This window comes from Taudactylus pleione, unplaced genomic scaffold (assembly GCF_031769625.1).
Source record: "Taudactylus pleione unplaced genomic scaffold, aTauple2 ptg000015l, whole genome shotgun sequence".
NCBI lineage: Eukaryota > Metazoa > Chordata > Amphibia > Anura > Myobatrachidae > Taudactylus > Taudactylus pleione.
This window is the reverse complement of record NW_028284417.1, coordinates 25,506,738-25,524,292: the sequence shown is the minus strand read 5'-3', so window position 1 is coordinate 25,524,292 and position 17,555 is coordinate 25,506,738. Positions and strand designations below refer to the sequence as shown.

At 45.4% G+C, this 17,555-nt stretch overlaps 1 protein-coding gene across 1 annotated transcript in view; it reads left to right on the top strand.

Annotated features, from left to right (window-relative positions):
• MDN1 (midasin AAA ATPase 1) overlaps positions 1-17,555 on the top strand; it is a 389,265-nt gene that overhangs the window by 332,627 nt on the left and 39,083 nt on the right. Inside the window, exons 83-88 of the mRNA XM_088472042.1 lie at positions 2,553-2,714; positions 5,222-5,359; positions 5,472-5,607; positions 6,372-6,550; positions 12,659-12,802; positions 16,989-17,139. Of these exons, the coding sequence (XP_088328168.1) occupies positions 2,553-2,714; positions 5,222-5,359; positions 5,472-5,607; positions 6,372-6,550; positions 12,659-12,802; positions 16,989-17,139 (910 nt within the window). The remainder of the gene's footprint in view (positions 1-2,552; positions 2,715-5,221; positions 5,360-5,471; positions 5,608-6,371; positions 6,551-12,658; positions 12,803-16,988; positions 17,140-17,555) is intronic.

The following is a 17,555-nucleotide window of genomic DNA, read 5'->3' as shown; positions in this document are numbered from 1 at the left end:
TTACTACTGGGGGCAATGCATAGGGGGATTACTACTGGGGGCAATGCATAGGGGGATTACTACTGGGGGCAATGCATAGGGGGATTACTACTGGGGCAATGCATAGGGAGGATTACTACTGGGGGCAATGCATGGTGGGATTACTACTGGGGGCAATCATATGGGGTATTACTACTGGGGGGACTACTACTGGGGGCACTGCATAGAGGGACTACTGGGGGCAATGCATAGGGGGATTATTGCTGGGGGCACTGCATAGGGGGGGGATTACTACTGGGGGCAATGTATTAGGGGGGATTGCTACTGGGGCAATGCATAGGGTGGGATTACTACTGGGGGCAATGCATAGGGGGGGATTACTACTGGGGCAATGCATAGAGGGGGCAACTACTGGGGGCACTTCATAGGGGGGCCCAAAGCATATTCTTGCATCTGGGCCCAACACTCTCTAGTTCCGCCACTGAATGGATGTCAAATGGCTCACTGCGAAGACTGTTTCTTCTGGCTATAGCATCTGCCCGTAGGGTATCGGATTTAGGGGCGCTTTCATGTCGCTACCCCTTTTTGATATTTCACCAGGACAGGGCTATTCTTCGAACATGCCCAGCCTTCCTTCCTAAGGTGGTTTCTCGCTTCCACCTGAATGAGGAAATTGTGGTTCCAGCCTTTAATTCACCAGTCCTCTCGGCAGTTGAGGCCTCTTTGGATGTGGTCCGTGCTCTAAAGATCTACGTGGACCGTACTGCTTCCATCCGGAAATCTGACTCCCTCTTTGTCCTCTATGGATTCCACAAGAAGGGAAGGCCAGCTAACAAACAGACTCTGGCAAGATGGATTCGCATTACTATCTCACAGGCTTACACGCAAATGGACCTTCCTGTGTCGACTACAGTCTCTGCTCATTCTACTCGCTCTGTGGGTCCCTCCTGAGCAGCCCGTCATGGCGCCTCAGCTGAAAAGCTATGCAAAGCGGCCACCTGGTCTTCTGTTGACACCTTTCTTAGGCTTTATGCCTTTGCTACAGTTGCCTCTCATGATGCTTCCTTCAGGTTTAGGGTTTTCATATCAGCTCAGGAGCGTTCCCGCCCTTGAACAACTGCTTTGGGGCATCTCCAATGTCTCCCTGTGGAGCCCTATGGACCCTGAAGAAGAAAAGGATAGTTATGGTAAAGCTTTACCTTGGTTAACTCTTTCTTCGAAGTCCATAGGTTCCACAGGCCACCCACCCTGACTCTCCTAGCTTCTATGGGTTTTTTCTCCTGGTCACTTGTTTTCTTCTCTGTGGCAGTGTGATTCTTCAGTGTACCAGTCTTCCTTCTCTCCTATCCTGCTTCTACCTTGGGCTTGTTAACAAAACTGAAGTGCTCTCATGCTGTGGGCGGGGTAAAGGGGGAAGGATCGGAGCATCCTGGGTTTGAATATGTTGGCGTCCGGTCCTCCAGGTCCCACCTACACCCAATGTCTCCCTGTGGACCCTATGGACTTTCGAAGAAAGAGCATTAACCAAGGTAAGATTTACCATAAGCCTCCTTTTTATTTAGTGTAGGCAGTTCATTTCTGGTAATGGGACTTCACACATTTAAACAAGGGTACTCCCATCTTTTTAAATGGTGGAGTTGGGTATTTGAGAAGCTTAAAGTCCTTTCCCCCACCACTTCATTCTTTTATAATAATAATGTTGGTGCACATGAGCGCGCCAACAACACTTCGTGATGCGACCTGGGGGTCCCCATCGGTCATTTGGGCTAGTAGTGGAAAGGTGTGAAAATTTGCATGTTGATTATTTTGCCCCTTGCTGCGAAGGGCAAGTGGGGCTAAACTAACTATATCTGGAGGACGAGCCCCTCTCATCCTCTGCTTCGAAGGGGTTATAAGGACTGAATTTTGCTTTATATTGAGTTGTGTAGCTCTTATGTACCAGGATTTATGTTTGCCTACTACTAACTGGGTTATGGTGCATACACACGATCAGATTTTTCCTTCAGATATGAACGATAACGATTTAAAAATCGTTCAGTCGTTCATATCTGAAGGAAAATCGTTCATATCTGACATGCCTGAACGATGGACGATCAACGATGCGCGTTCCCGATGGTCAGATAACGATTTCTGACATCTGATGTGTTTGCAGTCAGACTTGGACGATTCCATTCATTTTAATGCAGTCAAAAATCGTTCAATCGTTCAAATCGTTCAAAACTTTGGTAAAATCGTTCAAATCGTTCAATCGTTCAGTCGTTCATCTGACAAATCTGACAAGTCTGACAAATCTGACCGTGTGTATGCTCCATTACAGGATGAAGGCTGACTTTGCATGATATATACTGTAGTTGTATTTCATTGCTGGAAAAGGTAGAGGTCTAATTACAGTCCTCTCCCCTCTAGACAGTCTGCAGGTATTCTATGCTACATGTTCATGCACCTGTATTAAGATGATAGTTGAAGTTCAATTGTCACTGACATTTTTGACTGTACACAACATTAGCTGTTTTTTTTTTTATACAGACTGATCATGTTTTCCAGTGTTCTGTAACATGTTTTCTATTTTCCAGTTTTTCAATCAGTGTTGCGGGTTGCTTGTCAGACTATTACCAATGCTGTCTGCCTATTCTGACCTTCTCCTGTTTTACCTCACCGTGTTGCTGGCAACACACCGAGCTACAGGGAAACTGCTCTCTGTCCTGACCCATTTATTTACAGAACTTGCCCAGAAGGTAAGTTCCTGCTTTCACCACAGCAAATAAAAGGTTGCGTATCATGTAAGACACTAGTTGCTAAATTATCATGTATACTTAACATTGTATCTATTGGATTAGAATACTTTCCATAAACTGCTACTGATGCAAAGATGATACAATTATGATCCACAGTTGTAATAATACAGCATTTTGTTCTGGAGAAGCTTGGGACACACAAAACAAAATACAATCTATTATATATAATGCTGGATACACACACTGCCATTCAAGCAGTAGACAAATGACATATTACACAGTGCATCTGTACGCGTCACCCTGCAGCACAGCCTATGCTGATATATCTTGCGGATATATACAGATGTGTCCAGCTACATCTTTGCCGATTGCGCTACAAGCGTGCACACTCATCACGCCATGCGATTACCCACAGTAGCATACGCTATGGCGTGTACTACGATCAGACCAATATTGGGAGTGATCACATATGAGAAGGGGTGTGGCTGCTGGAAATGGGGCATGCCAACATGACATGCCACCCATTTATCGTCACTCTGGGAACATCCCTTTTCATTCCATATGCACTTTACCTATATGGTGGTTTCTCACAATGTGGAACCTCTGAAGAAATGTATCCTCCCTGGGAAAACGGCGTCTTCAGTCTGTATTCACTATTCATATAGGTCACATCGTCCGGAAGCTGCCTGTTTGTGTAGGAATATTAACAAGGTCATCATCATACAACAGCAGTTCAACCAGACTCATGCCCCCTGTGTAACTTCCTTTTAGCGCACAAAAAGGGGGCGCCATATCGTGCATCAAATATAAACAAAGAATTTATTCCATATAAGACAGAATCTCCAGGTCAGCGTGCATAGCAAAGTAGGCGGTCTAGAACAACCGCAAGCATAAATAATTATGTAAATAACAATAAGGCTGGTGTTTCACCCAAACGTCTCCAGGATCTAATCCGGCCAGTCAAGCAGTCGAACAGAAACATAGTCACGATGCGGAGCCCCCTTTTTGTGCTCTTGTGTTTTAGATTTCTACCCATTCGGATCTGGGTCTGTGTGAGGGGAACGCGCCGGATGATTTGCTGTGGCTGCTGGCCTGTGCACTGTTAAAGTTTCAGTTGAGAACAAAAAGACACAGTTGAATATGTCTTTGTGAAATCATTTCAGGACTGTGGTATCCTGCTTTATTTAATTATTTTGTACTAGTGCACTGACTTTCTTTGTTGTTTTGATTATATATATATATATATATATATATATATATATATATAATCTATCTAGAAGTGACAGGGCTGACCTGGACAGGGTACCCCTCTGGACAGACAAAAGTATATACAAGTTCTTAGTAAATTTAGATTTTTAACCTCTTGCTCTTTATTCATCAAATTTTTGTGGGCTTGTCAAATTTCCACATGTGTATTTGATGGACACAGACATGCACACACACACTGACACAGATACACACACACACTGTCTGTGCAGGCTGTGTCAGTGTGTGTGTATCTGCGTCACACACCTTTTTCACGCAAATGCCGCCAGCCTGTTAATAAGTCACCTCCTCCTCATGACAGCCCGCTCCTCTCACCTTGGGCTCCACCGCCTCATGGTAGAGTGGGGACAGGTAGAAACCAGTGGCCCTGCCTCCGCTGTCCATGGGATCGTAGCTGTAGTCCAGCCTGGGCAGCTCAGTGGTCAGCAACGTTGATGTAATTATTGGCCATATGCAGAGCCTTGCGGATGGAGTCCGGCTCCGAGAAGCCCATGCAGAGCAGGCTGGTAATGTGCTGCTGCTCCTCTTCAGTCTCCATGCTGCGCCTCCCCGGGAGCCCAGCCCGCTACTCGCGCGCACACACACACACACACACGAGATCACAGATCAAGCTCCGCACCTCACCGAAGGATATTGACATCCCCTTCCCAAGCAGCACCTTAAACTTCAACCCAGGCGGCAGCTCTCAGCAGGAATGGGAAGACTGCCTGGGAGCTGGGAGGGGCTGCGCGCTTCCGCTGCAGCTCCCCCTACAGTCAGCCCAGCCATCACTAGCAGGCACAGTTGCCTGCTCGTTAGTCGGTCAGGGCGCAATGGTGGCAGGGGGGGAGGGGGGGGGCGATGTCCTGGCCAGAGGCACCTCCCTCTGCTGGGCCTGCACGTGCCCCACTCGACCCCCACAGTTACGCCACTACTTGCACCACATGGTGTGTTGAGGCTTGGTGCATGAGGACACATCTGTAGTAGTATGTAATAAAAGCGAATACAGTAAACTTCGTACTCTAGCTACTGCTACAAGTGGGTCATGTATCAGTGTTTATTTCCAGCCCGTGGAATAAGTGCCCTACATTTCAGAAAAGGCCTTGTTCCATGTTTTATTAAATACTGAGGTGTACTTACACACTTTTTATCCTGTGATCTGTTTTATTTTCAAATGTAATAAATGAGCATGTATAAAGGTTCCTCCAAGCTTTGGGAAATAGTTGTCTGTTGTGATATGAAGACCAGTGCTCATCTTACAGGGGTTCTGCCTTCCCAAAGAACTTATTGATGAAACCGCAGGTGAGGGAGCAGTACAGTTCCATGATAATGAAGATGGTGGAATAGGGGAAGGAGATGGCATGAAGGATGTGAGCGATAAAATTGAAAATGAAGATCAGGTATGACAATTGCTGTACCATGTTATATTTGTGTTGCATTTTTTCTGATTTAAAGATTGAACTACACATGCATCTGGTATAAGCTGACCCTAAACTGTTTGGCTTTTGTTAGGTTGAAGACACATTGAAAAAAGGTCAGGAGAAAGAGAAGGAAGATCCTGACTCTAAGCCTGATGTGAAGGAGGAAGATAATGCCATTGAAATGTCTGAGGATTTTGATGGGAAAATGCATGATGGCGAAAAGCAAGGTACAGTAAGATATCAAACTCTTAATATAACTATATGAAGGCGAGGATAAAGACTTTATTAGTAAGATGGTAATGTGCTGGTTATTTATGCTACAGAATATTCAACATTAAGGGGTAGTTACCAAGTTCAGATCCTTGAACACTAGATGTTCTAAGAATGTGGGACACTTTACATATGCTGATGTACGGAATATATAACAAATATGATCAGCAGTGGCTCCTACCCTCTTGGGTGAGGGGGGATGCAGCTGCCTGCACTGCAGGTCGGGGGAGAGGAGGAGAACGTAGTCCCGTGTACCAGTGTCTGTGCAATGGATCTGGCAGGCGCTGGGACCGGCACATACAGCGGTGGGACCGTGCATACGCAAAACACAGGCTTCTAGGTACTGCATTGGCTGTAGCGCTTAGAAGCCAGGTAGGGCTGCCCGATAGGAAGCAGAGTGGCTTTTCACTGGAAGCATGCTCTTTGCTAATAGCCCGGACTGGCAGTCCCAGGAGTAGAAAATATCTTCCTTTGGGAACTGCCAGGATACTGGGTATACTATGTTTTCTATGTTGAAGTTCCAATCTTCATTCATGTCCCTCTGGTTTTAACTTTTCCTAGTTGTGCACTGTGTAACGTTTATCGCCTTGGCTTACTTGTAAAGTACCTGCATGCAAGAAATCCATTTAATTCAGTCTGTAATACATTAGCAGGCCGATTTATTACTACTGTGTTAAAGTAACTTTAAAATATTTAACTGATTAAATCTAATATATTGCAGCGGAGGAAGACAATGAATCCACCAGTGAGAATGAGGATCTGGACAAACAGATGGGAGATCTCGGTGATGCTGAAGCAGACAAACTTGATGAAAGACTCTGGGGAGATGATGAGGAGGAGGATGATGATGATGAAGGTGACAGTGATAAACCGGAAGAGACAGGAATGGGAATGGACATGGTAAGCTTATGCAAACATTGTACTATATGTATGTAAATACCCATTATTTGATTTAGATCATTGTTTTAATCTTGTATGAATTTAACCAGTTACAATGGAAATATTAAATTCACTACCTGGAATGTTTGAAAGAATGGAATTTAAACTAGGACTTCACCATGCTTAGCCAGAAACTCCAATTTCACTTGTGTGAAATAATTTTGCTGAGGCAGATGCTAGGGCATTTCTATGCTTTCAGATTATTGTTATTCAGTTGGATACCCAGGAACAGAATATTTGCACATTTTAAATGTAAATGCTGGTCCTCTAAGTAAACACATTTCTGACTCTGCCAATGCAGGATGAGAGACATTTTATGGTTAAATATATGTAATAATGTATACATATCCAGTATTTTGGGCCCTACCAGGTTTCTGGCTATGTGTCCCAATTATTTATTTCCCATTATATCAGGTGCCTTAAACCTGGTCCTGCAGGTCGTACATTGTATTCAGTCCTCACCTGGAAGGTCATTTTTCACCTTGCTTTTGCCACAGGTGGGCATTTTTATTTTATAAGCTGGCAACATTTTCCTATAGGTCTCCATAGCTGTTTTTTCAAGAAAATAAGCTGATCCTTTATGCAGTTCTCTAGGTCCAACCTAACTGTTAGTGCAAACATGTGTGTACTTTGCTTGCCCTAGCAACTTTAGTGATTCAGCTATTCTGTATTTAGACAGTGTTTGGTCTGCAGATCTATCTATCGTAGACTCAAGTTCTGATGATCTGTACCCTCTTCGTCCTTTTAATTTCTTCTCAAGTGCTGGATCAGAAAAGCACTGCAGCAGAGCTATTCTGTGGCTGGTGTAATAACTCCCTCTGATCTGAAAGCACACTTAATCAGGGTAGTCTTTTTTTTTGTTTTTTTTTCCTGGACAGTATATTGGTGTATTGACAGACCTGGTTTGCATAGTGACTATTTGGTGGACCTTGCCTCTGCTTTTAGTAGTAAAGTCCTTTGGGTGGCTGTTCATTGCTAGGCATGTTTCTCTCCTGCTAAAGGTAGTTTTATGGCATCTGGTTGTATGTGTTCCCCTATTGCTGATGAAGTAAAGGATGTTTCTCTGACCATCCTTAGGGGTCACAGGCTTCAACACTGGGTATAGGAGGCTGAGATGGAGTCTGGGCAGCCTATTTAAGTTTATTTTATTTTATTGAACTGGCAATGAGTCAGCGTCCAATAGGACGCTCTCGCTCCACCGAGCGTCGGCGGCTGCAGCACTGACGATTGGGTCAGCGACCTCGGCTGGTCTCCACAGCGCACACCACGGGAGCCGCAGCCAGACACAACAGGGAGCAGATAAGGTGGCTCCCTGCTTGCAAGGAGCCGCACACATCACTGCTGTCACCGCCGGAGAGGGAGACAAACGCCGGTGCTGGCACTGGAGTTCCAGGTAGTTCCCCCACCCACACTAGACCACCAGGGCAGTTTGTAAGCAGCGGGGCACTACTATTTGTGGCGGCCATTGCCCTGGGATCCATGAAGGGGAAAGCAGTTTGCCCTTCTCCCACCCCTTGTGCGTTCCCTCACAGTAGGCATTCCACCACAAGGCTCCACTTCTCCTCCTCTCTCCTCCCTCCTAGAAATGCTGAGCAGCCATTTATGCACTGCCTGCCACAGCATCTCTTCAGAGAGCAGCACGATTTCCTTGTCTCCCTGTATACCTCACTCTCCTGGTCAGGTTATACATTCAGCGCCTTCCTTAGCCCATTTATGTAATTGCATTGGATTTTCTGTGTACTTGTCTGTAGGTCTGTAGGTCTGTAGGTTCTGCTATTTCTGTAGGTTGTTTTCATTATACTACTGATTCTAATTACACTAGTGTGAACACCCATTTCTCTATTGGTATTCACAAATTTATATAACTTTCTGCAGCCTCACTTATTTGATAAATTGTGGCACTTTAACATTCTTTAAACCGCTCCTTACTGGCACACCACTGTTTAGCAAACTTTGTGTGTGGGGACATTCTTGCATTTTTGTTTACACATCTTCCAAGGGCAAAGCACCCAGGGAGGGGGCGCTCCTGTGTTGCGTAACTGTAGGACCTGTGCTGAAGTGCTTTTGCCTCAGGTTAAGAACCACGATGGTCTCAGTGTCCTGTGTTAAACAGCTACACAGCGGGAGGTCCAATCAGGAACAGGCATGGGTTTCCACACTGTCACAGGTTATGTTGCAGTTAGTTAATCAGCTTGCCACCCCCGGCCCTCTACCCTGTACAGGCACTGACCAGGTCGCCATTGTTCAACCTACTCAGGGTGCTTTGCAACCTATGGGTGTGGAACCACTTATGGATACAGTTCTTCAATCAGTCAGTACAGGGTCTGGCGCACGTGTATGCATATCTCCAACAGATGCTAAACAAGGACCACCTATCCAAGCGCAATCCTAGCAGATGGGGCAGCTCTGCGCCCCTCTCGCGTTATAACTCGGAGGTTTCCTCAGATTACGAGGATAATGTCTCCTTTACTTCAGATGTCCAGACCTCATTCATTCACTAAGCATTAGTTCAGATGTCAGAACGAATGCCCATCGCTCCAGTGTGTACCTAGCTAAGGTGGATGTCCCGGTGAATGGACTTGAAGTGTTAATGAAGGAATAATGCTCCTTTTGTAGGGATTTTAGGGAGAGTAATAGTTGGTAAAGGTTGTATGTCAGGCTGCCCTGATGTAAGTGAGATTGAGAAGTGTTAATAGGGGCTGGAGGCGTTAACGGGAGACCGACCGGGAGGTGGGCGTCCCCCACCCCCGTTGCTGTCAAGCCAAACTACAGTCAATAATAGTCAATATAAAGTCCTGGTGAGGCCTCACCTGTCTCTTGTCCTGGGTCTTCTTGTTCCTCTTGTGTCCAGACTCTATTCTGGTGAGCTCTGGCTGTGCAATCACTGGCGTGGTCCCCGCAGTAACTTTCAGGATAGCCGAGACATTCAGTACCGCAATCTCGCAGTCCTGGAGATCGTTGGTCACGTGGGCTGCTGCGCGCTCTACTCAGCCGGATTGGCGAGGAGACATGCTTTTATGGTCTCGTGTGTTGCTGTGCAGGATGCTGTGTTATTCCAACACGTGTCGGCCGTTCAGGCCTTCCCCAGGGAATCTGTGCGCCGAGTTGAAGTGGGCATTATAAGGCTCAAGTCTGACGTCATGGTGGGTTTGGCTAGGTCTCCATAGTGTATGGACTTTAGTGGGAGGGCGATCCTGGGCAACATACAGTTAAAGATTCTGGCCAGGTGGAACAAGTGGCATCTGCATCCGGTTGCAGACTATCTTTCTGTGGCTCAGCCAGACCCACCTAGACACGGGCCGCCCCTTTTGGATCCAGGACTTGGGTCCTTCTCCCCAAAGACACAAGTAATTTGTGGGTTGGAGGCAGTGACTGGTTTTCTGACTTTTTAAGGTTGGTGGACAGCTCAGATCCTAGTTGCTGTAGATTGGCCATGCAGGGCTTGGTGCGTGGATCTTCTAGGCCACTCAATAGATGCTCTGCTGCGTCTTCCTCTGTGTTCATATCTTCTGTCTCAGGGCCTGTGCTTCCATCAGGATTGGCCCGTCTCGCTTTGACAGGGTTGCTCTTGAGACATCCATCCTGAGGGGTTGGGTATGAAATGCCGACGGCCGGGAAGTCATCTGACTAAATCCCAACGCCACAAGCCCGAACGCTGAAGATTCCAACTAAGGCTGTTAAGTACCCTAACTCTCCCCTCACTCCCCCCCTATCCCTTCCTTAGCGGTGCATAACCCTCCCCCCAGGGGTGCCTAAACCTAACCCTCCCGGGGTGGTGCCTAACCCCAAGTCCCCCCGGGGATCCCTAAACCTCACTCTCCACCCTAAGCGCTAACACCGCCCGGCTTACCTTCGTTCGGGAAGCCGTCTGTCTAGATTCCGGCATTTTGACTGCATCCCATCCTGAGAGCTAAAGGGTTCTCGTGGTCAGTCATTCGTACCGTGCTTAAAGCCCGGAAGCCGCCTTCTGCCAGGATTTATCACCGTGTTTGGAGGACATACATTGACTGGTGTTCTGCTTGAGGCTTCAGCCCCAGAGCTTTTCTGTCTTTCGCTAGTACAGTCTTTCTTGCAGTCTGGTCTGGATTTGGTTCTCCGACTCTTCTCGTTAAAAGTACATGTTTTAGCCCTTTCTGTCCTCTTCTAGTAGCAGATTGCGCTGTTACCTGATGTACGCACTTTTTTACAGGGTGTCCTCCATGTGCTATCTCCATTTGTTCCTCCGGGGGCTCTGTGTTACTTATCCTCTAGTTTTGCAGGCTCTCCAGTCATCTCCTTTTGAGCCTTTGGACATTCGCTGGCATACATGCAAACTGTCTTCCTCCTCGCCATTTCATCGGTCCGTAGAGTGACTTGAGCGCATTTTCCTGTCGCTCACCTTTTCTTATATTTACTCAGACTGCTCTACCTTTCTAATGTGCTATCCCGGTTTCACATCAACCAGGAGATTGTGGTCCCTTCCTTCCAGGCACAGGATTCCTTGGAATTTGTGGCCCCTTCCTTCTGGGCACAGGATGCCTTGGAATTTGTGGTCCCTTTCGAATATATGTGGACAGGACAAGTGATCTCCGTAAAAAAAAATTCTTTGTCCTGTATGACTTCAACAAACGGGGCTGGCCAGCTACTAAGCAGACTTTGGCCAGATGGCTTTGTTTGACTATCTGCCATCCTTATTCTTCGGTGGATCTTCCTGCCTTTGCTGTGGTGTGAGCTCATTCTACCCGGGTAGTGGTAACATTTTGTGCAGCTGCTAAGCAGTTTTGTAAAGAACCACGTGGTCCTCTGCCTATACCTTCATCAAGTTCTATTTCTTTGATACCTTCGCTTTAGCGGACGCAGCCTTTAGGCAACGGGTTCTCAGCGCAGCTAAGGAGCATCCCTTTCCTTAGGGGGACAGCTTTGGGATGTCTAAGTTTTGTAGTCCAGAGAAAAGCAGATTTATGTTCTTGCCTTTTAAATCCTTTTCTTGGAATCCATAGGGACGCCCACCCCGACGAACCTGGCTTGCAGGGGTTTTGCACTGTTAACTGTTTCCCTTTTCACCGCCACTGTGTTTGTTGTTTTGTATTGAGTGTATGCCAATCTTCCTTCTCCTTCCTCTCGCTCCTTGCCTTGGGCTTGTTAACTTAATTGGACCTCTGGGCTGGGGGTGAGGTATAGGGAGTCTGGGCTGCTGGCAAGAAAATCTTCACTACTTGGTGCCCAGACTCCAGCTCAGCCACCTTTACCCAGTGTTAAAGCCTTTTGTCCCCTATGGTTTCCAAGAGAAGAATTTAACAGGTAAGACCCTTGAATCTCCTTTTCCTCCTGCACCCACTCGGGGACACTGAAGAACGCTGGAATATAGATGGGGGGGGGGGGGGTGTTTAGCCTGGCACTTTAAATCTTAATTGATTTGTACATGGCTCCTCCTATTCTGTACCCCACCTGACCTCAGTCTAGTTTAAGTGCCCAATGGAGCTGGGCATTTTGTTCTATGGACAGCAAAGCAGCCTGTTGCATTGTTTTGCATATGTGTCTGATATCTCTAAGTGCAAAGTTTGTGTGTATTGAACCATCATAAAGCAAAAGTTTCAATATCTCAGTCATGCTAAAAAAAATTCTGTATTTCCTAATATTTGGATATGGGAGACTAAACCTGTACAAAAATACTTTTTTTGTACATACTGAAAAGCCAAGCAGAAATGTGTTTGTTTTATTCTACTCTTTTTTTTTTTTTTTTTTTTCTTGACTTCTTGTTACTGGAAACTATGGAGAAGTAATTTCTTGTTTTCCAGGTTCCTGTTTCCTAGGTGTAAAATATAGGCGTCTCCCTACAGCTTCAGGGAATATAAATTAACTAAGAAAAAAAAAATTTGATTTAATCCATAAAAGCAAAGCTTTTTTTGCCCAAAGTCTAATTACTTTTGTCATTTTTTTTGTTGTTGTTCCATGATTAATGTATGACTGCTAACCAATACTCTTAATACAGAAATATAATGTTCTAATGCCATCAGTAGTCTCAAGAACGGAAATTTAAACCATAAATAAAAATTACTTTTGGTTTAAGCTCTTGCTTTTCTATTTCAGGGTGAATCTGAGTTGGTTGCCAAGGATGACAACCAAGATGCCGGAAACCGTGGTAATGAAGAGAAGCAGGACCTTAAAGATGATACTAAGAACGAACAAGTAGAGGATGGACACAAGGACAAAATCCATGAGCAGATTGATGAGGTATGTATAATTCTGAATGGTATTACGAGTATATTTACCCCATTTTCATCTGCTGTTATCTGGGGAAAAGGATTACTCTCGACTTAAACTCCATCAAATGAGGCAGGGAAATTTTCTGAAAAAGCATCTCCTGTGCTACCCAGGCAGGCAGGCAAGGTTTAGGTGTAGAAGTGTCCACAGGACAAGGAGTTTTTGGGCTCTGGGTCATAGTTTTTCCTTGGATTTTTTTCTAGTTGCCTGATCTCTGTGACCCTCTATTCCCCAGGTGTACAGATTTTGCCTCTGGATCTTTGCCTTTAGGTAAGGGAAAAGTGTTGGAGGTCCACGTCCTTAATCCTTTGTGAGAAAGCTCGTTTGTTCCACTAAAAGCTTCTTGTTATGGTGTCCACGGCCTCTCTGCAGTAATGCCGCGTATCCACTAGCCAATATAATGAACGATATCGTTATCGTTCATTATATCGGCCAGTGGATACGTCGCTCATCGCCCGAACCTGCTGTCCAAGCTGACGATATCATCAGGCTGTGCAGGTTCAGGGATGAGGGAGGGTTCCGGCACTGAACGATATCATGAATGATATCAGTCAGTGTGTGTGCTCAATGTCGTTAAGGACATTGAGCACACCGGGGGCAGGGGCGCCGAGATGGGGGAAGCAGTACCCGGGCCCAGGCTTGCTGGATGGGCCGGACGGGGGCACGGGTCCGGCGCCCCTCACCCCCCCTCCCCTTCCCTCTTACATCAAAGCAGCCCTGGTAACTCCTCCCAGGATTAGACCACACACCCCTTCTTCCCCTGGGCTGGCGGCGGCACCCCCGGCCGAGGACACGCTACACGATATAGCTCATGGAGCGATATCTTTTAGTGGCTATGCGGCATAAGGCATCCTGCTCAAGTAGCTATGGGGTAAAGCAAGGCAGCCACTGACTAACTTGCAAAATTGTGACATCATGGAGACCTGATATTCCAGTATTGTTAACCTGTCTATGATTATCGGTATGGTTTGCATTTAATTGAGAAAACATTTTCCACTTCTACCCCTTTCACATCGCATTCCCAGGTTGTACCCGAGATTTTGTACACTAGTCCATCCCGGGTGAGACCCCTTTCAGACTAGTGCCCACCAGTCTTATTGTGGGATCGATGATGTCACCGCCATCACGTGCGGAGCTGGCGCTATCATCTCCAAGCTCCGGCTCTTCCTATGCTGTGAACAAGGGAGATTATTGGTGGGGTAGGAGCTGGCTTGAGTGTCTTCCTCCGCCTCTCTTCACCCACAGTGGAGCAGTCCAGCTTGCTGAGCAACTTTCCAGGAAGGGGGATGCCATTCCTCTGCTTTCCAGTTGCAGACTGCCTCTGATGACTGCTTCGGTCCCTAGCGTCTCTCCTTTGCAGCTGCTGTTTCTTGGCCTCTCTTTGGAAGGCCAAGTACCACAGGGTTTTGTGTCTGTCTTAATTTTTTTTTTTTAGAGTGTTATCTGCATTTCATCTGTGTTTTGCACGGCTGTTTTGATACATGTATGTTTTGATATACCACTGTAATCTGTTTACCACTGTGTTTTGCATTACTGTTTGCTAGGTTCCTGTGTGTAAATTGTGTAATGTACAATCCAACTGCCTTCCCGGTTCATTGCGTTCTTCCTTATATCAGACTACGTCCACGAAGTCTAAGGGGGTGCAGTGGCTATGGGGTTTTTTTTGTTTTGTTTTTTTTTTTACTTGTGCCCAATATAAAGTCAAATTGCCTTGATGGACTCGGGCACTATGCATCGACTACGGTCGCACATTGTTTGGTAATGGCTTACTTCCAGGGAGCACAATTCCTGTCACAGCAGAGCTGCCGTGGATGCAGGCTTTTGGCAGGTCTGTGGCTGAGCTGATTAGGTTTGTGGTGAGGAACAAACTAGGGCGCCTCCTGCACCTGTCTGTCCCTGAGCATGTACAGGACTACCAGAGGGTGGTGAGGGTTTCTCCCTGGACTTCAGACTGGTCCATCTAAAAAGCATCTGTAGAATATAGCAAAACAAATTCAAGGTGTTGTAGAGTATGTTTGTGAGGTGGCACAGGATGTGGTACAAAGTGACTTCTAGGGTCTCGACAACAGCTACCTCTGCCAGACCGACTCTGTTGTCTTGCGAAGTTGTTTTTAGCTTCTTCAAGAAATGGATCAGAGTAAAGCCGAGCATACATTAAGCTATTATTGGCCTGATCCACAGTTTATCAGCGGATCCGGCCGATAATTGCATATTGTATGGCCACGCCAAATCAGCGGGCATGAAAAATCTTCCAACATTCTCGACTGATCCTATCATTGGTCACATCTGGCAGTGTATGAGGACATTTTCTCTGTTCCTTCTCACTGAATGAATGGGAAAATGTTTCCTCCCCTGGGGAGGAACCCAGATATCGTGGCCCTACACTGAAATATCTCAGTGTATGGCCACAATATCTGCTGGGTTTCATCTTGTCAGATAAACTGTCTGTTGGCCTGGCAGACATTTTATTTAACTGTATGTGCCCAGCATTAGTTGCTCTGTTGTACTTCTCTTCATTTTATTGTCAGAAGCAGTAGTCCACTTCCATTAATGCTGCCTTTATGTCCTTAACCTTCAAGTTACATACTTGGATGTCATATAGACCTTGTTAAGTGACAACGTGTTCTCCCAGTTTTGGTCAGTGGTGGTAATATCCTTGCCAATCCATTTTGCAGTGGTCCAGACAACTGGTAGCTTACGCAAAGTCAGACCAGCTTTTTTCTACCTTCTCAATGCCTAAATTATTTATTGAGCAGTAGCTTTTTCTTAGTCATTGTAGTGTTGGGGTCCTGGTATCTGGCTGTGCAAGACTTACTTTCTCCTTCATAAAGGCCGATAGGACACTAAACCTTGGGCTTGTAGATGGGACTGCAAGGAGCTGGCACTTGGCTAAAGCTGGCCACACATCTAAAGATTATCTGTCCAACCAGCCAACTAGTTGATTGGTTGAAATGAAAATCTGGTGAGGTATAAAATCAAATGACAATCAGCAATTTGCTTCTAAATGCCAGAAAACAGATGAAAATGGACGTTCAGACACGTTTGTTAAAAGTTTGATCTAAACAATTTGTTCAAACAGTTTTTGTCTATTTCCTGGCGTTTGGGAGCAAATTGCTGATTGTCATTTGCTTTCATACATTACCAGATTTTCATTCCAACCAATAAACTAGTTGGCTGGTTGGATGTAAGTTGGTCTAGTGTGTGGCCAGCTTAACTCTAACTTTAACCCAAGCTCCTCCCCTCTGCAACTCCATGACTGCAGTGTAGTTTAGGTGTCTGATTAGTTAGGCACGTTTTAGGAGGGATGCTATGCAGCCCTTTTCTAGCTAGGGCTTGTTTTCTTTTCTTTGTAATTTATTATCTTAATGTTTTTGCCTCCGACAACTCCCACTTTGAGTGTACAGTTCTTCTGTCAGGCAGCCTGAGCGTTCCCTCCCCTGGGAACGGCTTTTAAACATCCCATGGTCCAGTGTCCCCCAACCTTGATGAAGGAGAAAAGGGGATTTTTGGTTACTTACTGTTGAATCCTTTTCTCTGAATCAGGCTGGGGGACACTGCGTTCCCTCACTCACGCTCAGTCGTGTTGCATTGTATTTTTGACCAAGTTGGTCCCTGCGGTTCCTTTAATTTGTTTATTGTTATAACAGTTTCTCTGAGTTACTGCATCTCCTTACCAGAAGTTGTACTGCAGTCATGGGGTTGTGGAGGGGAGGAGCTTGGGTTAAAGTTAGAGTTCGCTAAGTGCCAGCTCCTTGCTGTCCCATCTACAACCCCATGGTCCAGTGTCCCCCCAGCCTGATTCAGAGAAAAGGATTCAATGGTAAGTGCCCAAAAATCCCCTTTTTTCATATATTCTTACATTTCCTTAATTTAAATTTTCAGGTGAATATTTTTTGCTTCGGCAGAAATAAACCACAACACATTAGTCCCATTCCGGGTGTGTAGGCCTCTTTGCTGACAGTGTTTGGCAATGAGAGTAGATGAGCTAGCAAATGCCTCCTATTTGTGGAACTCAAGTAGCACAATGTCTGTCTCTCCATTTTCCTTAACATGCTTTAAGAAATCCTCTTTTTTTTTTTTTTTGTTTCACATTAAATTCTCCCTTGATATAAATGCCAAATGCTTTTTATTCTCCTGGTTGCCTCATTCATTGCAGCGTGAATATGATGAAAACGAGGTGGATCCTTACCATGGTAAACAGGACACCCAACAAGAACTAGAAGCCCTAGACCTTCCCAATGACTTGAATTTAGAAACTGATGAAGGCAAAGCCAGTGGTGATGAACAAGATGAGAAAGATGGTGAAGGTATACCTAATAGTACATTCTCTACTTTATTCATACATTTAAAATGTGTACAGTTTTTGTGGTGTTCTGTACTCTCCAGATCACTAACTGAGCTAAAGATTGCCAAAAATTTACAAATTATTGGGATTAAAACCCATAGACTTTTTAATTATCTGCTGTTTGTATAAAATAGTAGTACTAATGTATTTAACAATGACTGTCTGCCATTCACGTAATCAAAATGGTTCGTCCAGTATTGATTTTGATCATTAGGGGTAAATTTATTAAAGGTCAGTTTGGGTTCTAAACCAAAAACAAACGATGACCGACATCTATGTGGTTTTGAAGTGGAAAATCTTCATATTTATCATGTCTGGTTTCAGCTTCAATTGAAACCCAATGACGAATTTTGAAGCTGTAAATGCCATTTGTTTTGA